Genomic DNA, 9,969 nt, shown 5'->3' with positions numbered 1-9,969 from the left:
TTAAAATAAAGCTCGCAAAGTATAAAAAATATCATGTGAGAGTTCGTTTTTGGGCTGCGGAGGGAGCGCACTAAAACTCTGAACGTGGAAGGCAGGCTCTGCGAGAGTGTCGCCAGATCTGACGGCGCGTAAACAATGAAGTGCGCGCGAGGGGTGGAATGAAAAGTAACGGGTATCTCCTGTCCAAAATTGAGAGGGAGGAGGAGAAAAACGTTATGTCATCATATTTAAGATTTGCTTGTCCTTGTAACAGAACTCCAGTAGCTACGGCTGCCGTACGAGCTTGATAGATAGATGACTGCTATCTGGCCCTCCAGTGCGTCTTTGGTTAGTTAGTGATAGTAATGTGGTTTGATGAAACACCGCACCGGTGGCTAGGAACGGTGTTTATTTCGGCACCTGTATAGCTACCGGGAACTTGTGTAAACACAGTTTCCTTCACTGACCGTGGCCCGGTGAGAGGTTACTTTTTTATTTTGCCGTAACCGCACATTTTTCGCCCCGTCCTATTCACGGCTTATTAAACGTGGCTGTGTTCGAGAATTCCGCGTTTGAGAGCGCTGTTGTCAAAGACCGCAAGGTCGCCGTCACATGTTTTTATTTCATGTTCTTTCCAACATGAAAGACACTGTTTTTATTTCATGTTCTTTCCAACATGAAAGACACTCATCTATAGCACAGATAAAAGCAAAAGCTGATTACTTAGACGTCTTTAGGCAATTCTACAATATGACACGAGGATTTTCGCCTTGAACGCAATAGCTAGGACGGTATTTTTGTGATCTGGTTTGGTTTGGTTTATAGGCGTTTAACGTCCCAAAGCGCCTAATTATATATTGAAATGAAGATAATAAGAAAATACTTTGGACATCGTTAGCGTGTGCACTTTATATATTGTGATAAGCATGGAGTTACAAGCTGGAAGCTTTAATTATTTTTCAGGACTTCTTCAAAAGAAAACAAAATGGTATGTAGTTCAATAAATGCGGATTACTACAAAGTTGCCAAGAAGTGTGCAGCACACTCAACGGTACATGTTGCATCATTTGACTGCTAAGACTAGAATATGCCAGGAACAATGCGATACCTGACCTGTTCGCAGTACTGTTCCCAATATCGCCCGTACTTCTTCGAGCACTTTTTCTCGTCTCTGTAACTTCTGTGCAGTATTAGAACGGCTAGGAAGAGGACGTACAGGTACGGCAAAACACTCGAGGCACCGCAGGGCAGCGCCCAGCAAAGACCCGCAATGATTTCGAACATGTAGTTGGCGTGACGGCTCAGGGACCAGAACCCTGACACCAAGAGCAGGTTAATTTTCGGATTTCCAGTGGCATCGTGGTACGTAGCACGAATCAGCTTCGGTGGTGATCCCCAAATTTTGCATTTGCCCTGCGTAGCCCTCACCACCTGTTTTTGGTAATCTGTCCAGTACTCCAGGCCGATCATCAAAACACCCAAGACAAGGATGGCAGTCGCTCTTATTCCATCGTCTTCTGGGCTGTTCTTGACCATGTACAAGCTTGTCAGCGGGAAGAAAAGGCTCAGAAAACACACGCATCCCCAGCAGAGGTAGAAACCTAGAAAAAAGAGAAAAGAAAAAAAGCTTTGATCGATCCTCCTTATTCTTTTACACGTAGGTGCCCAGATTCCGGCAGAAACGAGGCGTTTCTTAAACTGCTCCACGCACTGCTTTCTATCATGCATAATTTTATACCTTAGGTTATCATGCGCTGTATCTGCGCCCATTTCTAAGAGATGTGCCGCTTAAATATGGCACTGAGGACAAGTACCGACCTGCGATTCCCATTTGGTATTCTTGCGAATGCAATTTGCCAGACTGTCCTGACAATCATTTGACGTGAATTTTACTGCATTCCATATTCGCACATTCTAACAGGTAGCTGGCTCACCATCACGCCACTAATTTTACACGCCCGCTGCGTGATTACAGCATTATCAACAACAGCTCACTCGAGTTCACTGCAAGGTCAGCCCATATATTATGAAAACAATGAATAACTGCGCAAAAAGGAAGTGACAAGAGTGAAGAACCACACGGGACAGGCGCAGTAGAGAAGAAAAACACGGGAAAAGCGCAGCTCTTGGTCGGTCCTTTTTTGCGCAGCTATTCATTGTTTTCATAATGTCGTACAAACTAGCCCCTCACCGTAATCTTCTAGAGTCCAGATAGCATTAAAATAATCCGCTGATGCGCCAGCTGTCTATACCTTCGCCCGGAAAAGTTCATCAGCTTCTCTTTTCAGTCTGGTGGCGCAGGCGTAAATCCGGTGTCATACAGAGCTCGAGGTCTTGGTATGAAACACTAACCGTGGTCGGCGCGCATTGACGCCAATGAATTGCGGAGCACCGCGTTTGCCGTGCAATGCTCATCGTCATCATCAGCTTAACTTAACATCAGCTTAGCAGGACAGAGAAAACTCCCATACCACTCAATATAAAGATCTTTTCTCAGCTGCAGCCACCTGACCTCCGCTAACGTTGTAACCTCATCCGCCCTCCCGAGCCGCTGATGGCCACCGTTGTGCTGGCTTCTGTAGCAATCACACAGTCGCCTTAAAGGGGCCCTGAAATGACTTTGATGGTTATATTTTAACGTACTTATCAGTCAAAACTTGCATTAAAATATTACCTCTATTTGAGACTTTTTGAGGACCTCTGCGTAGATTGTGCAAGTGACAAACAGTTTATTAAATTTCGGGCTCGCAACCAATTATTTCGACATCTCCAGCGCGTGTTCATTGCCACACTGACCCTCACGACATCAAGTTGACAATCTGTGCGCGCCTTCTCATTGGACGTCCTGAAGTGAATGCGCCAGATGGGGGGCGGTTAAGTGCAGTCTAGAAATATCTTGTTGTTGTTGTTTTCTGGCGCGTCAGCGTGAAATAATTGAAAGCGCATAGGAGGAGCGCCATCTTTAGACACCGATACCTTCTGTGTTAATTAGGCTAGCCTAAACATTTTTTGCAGTGCGATCTCAAGTGATGCCATACCAATTATTCATGCATTGCTCCTAACCTCAGTAAATGGCATCTGAGGGTCCACTTTGAGAACATCGGTTGCCTTGCCTACTCATTACATGCACACCCTGACCAAGTCTCTTCTCTGTTTAACTTGCACGTATAATTTTCCGCTACCTAGCTCACAGCAATCTCCCAATTTAAGTGTGAAATGTAAAGCACTGCAGTGATGTCCCAGTGCTCGATAATAATCCGAAGATGTCCCGCGATGCAACCCCAATGCCTCATTTGCAGCCTGGTAAAGTAAAATCAAATGGCAATCTTGACATTCCGCCGTCCTGGAATCTCTTCTCCTGGTGCTGTAAAATTTGATTCGCCCACAGAAGCGCATGATTAGCTTCAGTCTTTTACCACAGTCTTGACGACGACCATAATGAGGGGTGTGTTCAATCAAAGACGGAATTCTACAGTGACCAATAGAAGAGTAACCAAGTTTGTGCTTTTTGGTGACCGTTGATTTACGATTTTTTGGATTCCCTTATTGCGATGTACAATACCATTCATATGTCTGAAGTAATTGGGCCCCGAATAAGTAAATAAATAGATATTGTGCACACATGAACAAAAACTAAGTCTAAATGGAATTATGTTTATTCAGAAAAATTGACACTCGAATAAAAAGTTTGAAATTAAAAGAATTCACGTCTAAGAAATTAAAAAGCAAAATTTCCGCCATCATTGCTTCAGTGTTCGACTTGAGAGCGTTAGCTACGAGGGCTTCAAGTGTTTACATAAGTGCGCTCTGCTAGCGTGGAGAAGACTAAATCCAAGCATCCGTGGATGTTTACTTTCCAGAAACATCCCTGCATGGATGGATAAGGCTAAACCTTTTAAATCGGGCGGTGGCTCAAGCCACCTAGCCAAGACTTATGATATTTTACTCTTGTCTTGATTTTAGCCACCATTCAGATAACCTTCGCTTGGTTACTTCTATCCGCTTAAAATCTACTTTCTCTTCACTGTCCTTAAACCCCAATGCCTTGGATAAATCAGCCCCGCTGCCTTCCACTGTGAGGTGAAGCCCTTTACAGAAAAGTATCAAGTGTTCAGCCGTTTCCTCCTCCTCTCCGACGCAACGCACAATGTGTCTATCTAGTGGTACCTGACTCTATATGTCTTAATCCGCAAAACTCCCGTCCTGGCCTCAAACAACAAAGAGCTTCCCCTACAATTATCATAGATATTTTCTTTCGCAACTTCCTGCTTAAATATTATGTATGTTCCCAGTGCTGAATTCGTCAGCATCCCTGTTTTCCACAGAGCTCTCTTTGCTTCTTTAACCGTTTTCTTAACCGATAATTGCTGATTTGTCCCCCTACTGCTGTCCATATATTTGCTTGTCTATTTTCTAGTTCGCTTTCTCCATTTCTTGTCAATATTTCTTATGTACAGGTATCTGAAAACTTTCCTAGCCCACTGCTTTTCCCACATTTTTCTCAATCGCTCCTCAAATGCTATCTTACTGCTAGCCTCTCTGCTCTCGAAAGACGCCCATCCCATATCACCCTGTACCCCCTGATTTGGTGTATTGCCGTGTGCTCCCAAAGCTAGCCTCCCTACGCCGCGTTGTTTGATTTCTAACCTTCCTTGAACATCTCGTCTCATGCACAGGACCGCATTACCGAAATGTCAGGCTAGAAACCGTCACCCCTTTCCAGATCCCTCTTACCACTTCATACCTATTGTAATTCCACATTGCCCTATTTTCCATGGCAGCTTCATTCCTACTAGCTTTATTAATTACATATTTTTCATGCTCTGTCAGATACTCAGCGCCGTTACTTATCCATACCCCAAGATACTTGTACTCATCCACTACTTTTAGCGTGAACTTCCGTAGTCTATGCTCGCCGCCCTCATCATTAAATATCATGACTGCAGATTTTCCCTCACTAAACTTGAAACCTAATCTATCTCCCTCTGTACCACATATGTCTATCAACGTCTGCAAATCTTCCTTGTTGTCAGCAATTAGCACTCTATCATCCGCGTATATTAGTCCAAGTAACGACTGCTTACTTCATTTCCCTTGCTTGAAAAAAGAAAGGTTGAAGCCTAGTCCGCTCCTCTCTAGCTTGGTCTCAAACACTTGAAGGTACGACATGAAGAACAAAGGAGACAGAGGACATACTTGCCTATGCCTCCGCTTGCCTAAGGCACAAGCAGCGCCATCTACCTCATGAATTTTGCACTACTATTGCGATTTACAGTCACCTTCGCTATATTCGGTACATTTCCTCGTTTTGTCAGTTAATAAATTATATAAACATGTGTATCACAACAGGCCGAATCGTTTGACACCGTGCGGCATTTTATACGACAAATGGTTCGGCCGTAATGGCCGACTGAAGGCCCCCGAAATTCACGGTTGCGGGGAAGAAAGGTCATCGGTGTGAATCCCGCACATATTCTGGGCTTTATCTCAAGTAGTAATTTTATCCTCAGGAATACGCCAAGTCATTTGGCACCACTTCGAACATTCTGCGTCAAACAGCGGCCCCCATCATTTATGCAAAGGGTGGCCCCAGAGGGGGGGGGGGGCAGGGGGGGTCCCACTTTGGTTGCCGCTATATTGGCACATAAATAACGGATCAAAAGTATAGGTATCATTTGAGGCGCTACGCGCCTACTGTTCCTAAGTCGTATATTGTGGTCACTCGGAAACTGATTTCGTCAATTTGACCTTCACTGCAGGCAGACGCGTCCTTGCCAAGCATAAGTAGTAAGAGCTGACGCTTTTAAAATCTTGAAGACACTTGGGTCTACAAGTTCGAAAGCCATGCATTGGCCTTGAGAGCACACGAGTAGCACGTATCTGTGCCGTTTTTTGAAATCATTGGCAAGGAGGTTCGTCCATGAATCGAAAACCGCTCGTCATTACGCATCCTCTTTTCAGGTGTTATATACCAGTCCCAAGAAAAAGGCATGCTTACCTGCTCGGTCGTCTCTGATGTCAATAGTTTGCATGTAACCATCTTCCCACCAAAAGAACTTCGCAATATACACAGTCTGCAGAATAGCCGTCACTGCCACAGACCAGTTCCAACCACTAACCTCTACTTGGGCTTTCCAGCTTACCAGCACCATCAGCTGCCATAACATCATTCCGAAGCGACAGTTTGTCCATTGCTTAATGTCGAGTCGCTGTCCGATCCGCGGGTAGAGCTCTAGGCCCCAGTAGAAATCAAAGATAATGTTTCCGGAGGTACCGAATTCCCCTGGAGAAGGCTTCACTCTGCCTTTGATGTACAGGAGCAGTGGAACTGCGTAGGCCATCACAGTGAGGGAAACCGCTGCCCCTGGAAGATTCCTGTACAGCGGCTCACATGGAGTGTCTAGGACCACAAGTGCAAAGGCGGCTATTGCCACAGTGATCAGGTAATATGTGAATCCTGTCATGCGGTACATGGGCCTGTGACCTGTGGATGTCGGTGGACCGTAGAAAGTTCTCCCGGGCAGCACCAGAAGTGACAGACCGCTATAGGCGGCGTACGCCGCAAGAAGGATAGAGGTGTTAAGCCACGTGTCGCCTTGACAAGTCCACGAGTCGTACCAGAACGCCATCACCCCCCGTTGCAGAGCTTTCGCCGAGGACGAATCATGGGCGACGACGAAGGATATGGCAGACACCACGAAATTGGGAACCAATATGATAAGGAGCAGAGGAGTTAATGTGTGCGATATGAAGGGAAGAGAGGAGCCATCTGCTTCTTGAAGCACTGCGTGGGAGAAAGAAAGAGAAAGGAGACAAAGGTTTCAAGGGAGAGGGAAAAGAAGGTGTGCTCTCATGCAAGAGCCGTTATGCACATCTACCGTCATTGTTTATGGAATACGAATAGTAGTGAAGAAATCGCCGTGATTGAAAGCTGCCTCAAGTATGTAAACTTAGCATAATTTTTGTTTTCGGACTACGTGGTCCACATGCAATGAAAACTCACAGTAAAGCACAAACATAAGGCTAATAAATGCTAAAGACAGAGATGCGCTGTCGACGCACTGTTTTTATATACAAAGCAAGGAGGCGTTTATGCCCAAAAGACGCATAGCAATACAATAAATATAATTTTTGAGCCACTGGGAAACGGTCCTGACGTCGCCTCAGTGTAATATAGACAAGTTCGGCCTCATTTAGGAAATTAGGTGTCTTGTCAAGCACACTGAACGTGTATATACGCCCTGGCAAAGACGACACCTCTAGATTGAAGGTAAACATTAATCATCAAGAACGTAATCTTGGTCGAACGGAGTGTTCAACGCGCGTGAACAGCTTAGCAATAAGCCCTTGAAAAGAGATTACAGAACAAGTAAGAGCCCAGCACTGAAAACAGGCAAATCAGATACAACGAGTCACATGCCTAAAGATCTAGCACCAGGCATCCAGACTACTGTCGTAAAAAAATTTTATGACCATTCGTTTCTTTTTTTTGAAGCTGCATACCTAAGGGGATGTTTTGCTAATACAATATTTAAAATTAATGTATTTTTATTGGTTCTGCATTTAGCCTAGATGTTCCCAAGGGCAGTCACATTAATTCGTAGCTACCAGGCTTTGGCCTTCGTAACGCTCATAGTCGGCGTACACTTCTAGAACTGAAGGAGTGCTTGGAACGCCTTCGGGAAGAGTATACTCTTCTTCAACATTCGTCTCCTTATTCCAGAATCGCCGCACTACTTCTTGCTCGATTGAAGAGCACGCCCTCTGCAGGAGTCGATATACCGCTCCTATTGCGAAATTCCGCAAAAAAAAAAGCTGCAACCGAGCGGAGAATCGAACTTGTCAACGCGCCGTCGTGAGCCGGGATCCCTACCTCTTGGCTATCGCTGTAAATAAAGCGCCAGTGCTTTAGAACGCTCATAAAGCTGCCAGTGTATATTTTGCGACGTTATGTTGCCCAGCTTCACTGATCGCTGCCATGTAGTTCCCACTACTCAGTAAACGATGAAATAGTCAAGACAACAGCTGCATACCGCAGAAAATCTCCGCTTGGAAGCAGTTTCACGATGGACCGTAAGTTGAAGGCGAGCCCTTCGTGACCGAGATAACTGGGGTTCTACGCAGCGCCTCTTCGCATTAAAACCGTGTGTAGCTTCGTTTGCGCTCACGTTGAGCGCTTGCAAACTAGTAGCACTGCAATATGGAGTGTTTAAAATGACATTTCGCCGCGAATCACGAAGGTTTAAGGCAATATTACGCAAATGATTTGCATGAACCGAAGCGTGGCTCGTTTCTGCGAATCGTTTTTTCTCTCAAAGTCGCTGTTTTGAAACACATGCACGAAAAATTGCATGTTTGTTCTGGAGCGCATAAAATAGTTTGACTCCGTGATTTAGATGTAATTGTTTGGCAGAAATTTCGGCAGTTAAAAGACAATCTTTTCTGATAGTTATGCGCCGAAGGGCATGCATTTCTAAATTATTTACGTTCACTCTGATTAGGAACGGCGCAGTGCGGGTCACATGTTATCACATAGATCCGCCGCGTTACACAAAGAAAGAACATAAACATCCTCCTGATCCGCATGGCATATTGAGAGTGAACTGGCAGTTAGGCTACACTTGTTGATGAAGGCAGCGTTGCACTACTTGGGCAGTCAAGGAGGCGCGAACAGCAACTAGAGAGACTGCAGTATAGCCGGCACTCTCTACCTGATAGAGTAACAGTTTTTAACAAAACACATATTCTTGGAAGAATTCTGCAATATTTTTTTTTCGGAAAAATTTTCATGAAACACAAGAATAGAGCGCGGCTATCAGCGATAACGCCGCCCGACGAATCTCATTGCAAAGCAATAAAGTGTGTACACACTTTTGAATTCCCTAAACATATTTTGTTATGCTGGGCACAGATGTTGCTTAATTAGGTTTCAAGCACACGGCCAGGCTTACCGACCTTTCATTTCTGAGAAAGGAAGAGTGGAGTGCGGTTCCCAGCTTACCTGGTTGTCGCTTGGGCTTAGCCGGCCGGACTCGCTTCATAGCTGCTGATAGATGACTGCTGTGCGTTCGGTAACAAGGATTTTCCTATCGTGGTACAGAGGCTACCACTACAAAAACCATTGGTGGGCGTTTCTTTCTTTTCTTTTCTGGTGAATGTAGACTCGAACGTTTGCAGTTGTCCAGCTTGCTATTTCCTAACGCGGTTTACGGAGGAGGCCCGCTCGCAGCAATCTCATGTGTTCGTGTGCTGCACCCCACTATGACCAAGAGGCGAGCTATAGCGGCCCACAAACACTTCGGGGAAGCAGTGATAGACTCGTAGCAAAGCTGCTTGTCCGAGATAGCGACGGCTGATAAGCAGTACAAAGGCGACCCAGCAAAACAGTGGGCCTCTCGGAACGCGGCACAGACGGGATTCATTTTACATTTGCAGGCTTTCCGGGAAAACTGGTCGTTTGTTCGTCTTGAACCGCGATAGATGTTGCTAGCACAAATGTACAATAGAATTCGTTTGGTTCGGTGTCAATAAATCTGCATACTATAGGCGCAGAAGCAAAATATCCGCCTATTTTTCTTTCTACTTTTCCCTTATGCAGATTTTTTACGGGCTTTATAACGCGTTATGTGAAATAAAATTTCGCCATAATTTTGTCCTGGTTGTCTAAAATATTGTGAAATGTGCTGTAACATTTTTTACCGAAAGGAATGTGCGTTATTTGCCTCACTAAAATAAAAATGCTAAAAAATTGAAACAGTCCTTAGAACAGCAGCAGGCGGCTAGATGATGGTCAAAACATGAATATGTAGAAGAGGAAATCTTCTAGAATGACACAAATACGGGCCTGGCTGTTGCCAAAAAAAAACTTTTTTTGCGATTCAAATAAAAGAACGTTAATGAAATGAATTAAGAAAAACGTTCTTAAAAGCCTCACAAAGCGGAAACGCCATATAGGCTTTCGCTAAAGTGGTAGCGTAAGACTCTGTTTCT

The 9,969-nt window shown here is 44.8% G+C and overlaps 1 protein-coding gene across 1 annotated transcript; it reads right to left on the bottom strand.

The window, feature by feature from the left end:
- LOC144105629 (uncharacterized) lies at positions 1 to 9,253 on the bottom strand. Its single transcript, XM_077638747.1, has 3 exons — positions 8,981 to 9,253; positions 5,978 to 6,763; positions 1 to 1,580 (listed from the first exon to the last, which is right to left on the bottom strand). Exons 1-3 carry the CDS (start codon positions 9,018 to 9,020, stop codon positions 1,060 to 1,062), a joined length of 1,347 nt encoding a protein of 448 aa, XP_077494873.1. The 5' UTR covers positions 9,021 to 9,253; the 3' UTR covers positions 1 to 1,059.
- Between the last annotated feature and the right edge of the window lie 716 nt (positions 9,254 to 9,969).

This window comes from Amblyomma americanum, chromosome 9, assembly GCF_052857255.1.
Source record: "Amblyomma americanum isolate KBUSLIRL-KWMA chromosome 9, ASM5285725v1, whole genome shotgun sequence".
In the NCBI taxonomy this organism is placed as follows: domain Eukaryota; kingdom Metazoa; phylum Arthropoda; class Arachnida; order Ixodida; family Ixodidae; genus Amblyomma; species Amblyomma americanum.
The sequence above is the reverse complement of the archived record's forward strand: the minus strand, read 5'-3'. Positions and strand labels throughout refer to the sequence as shown.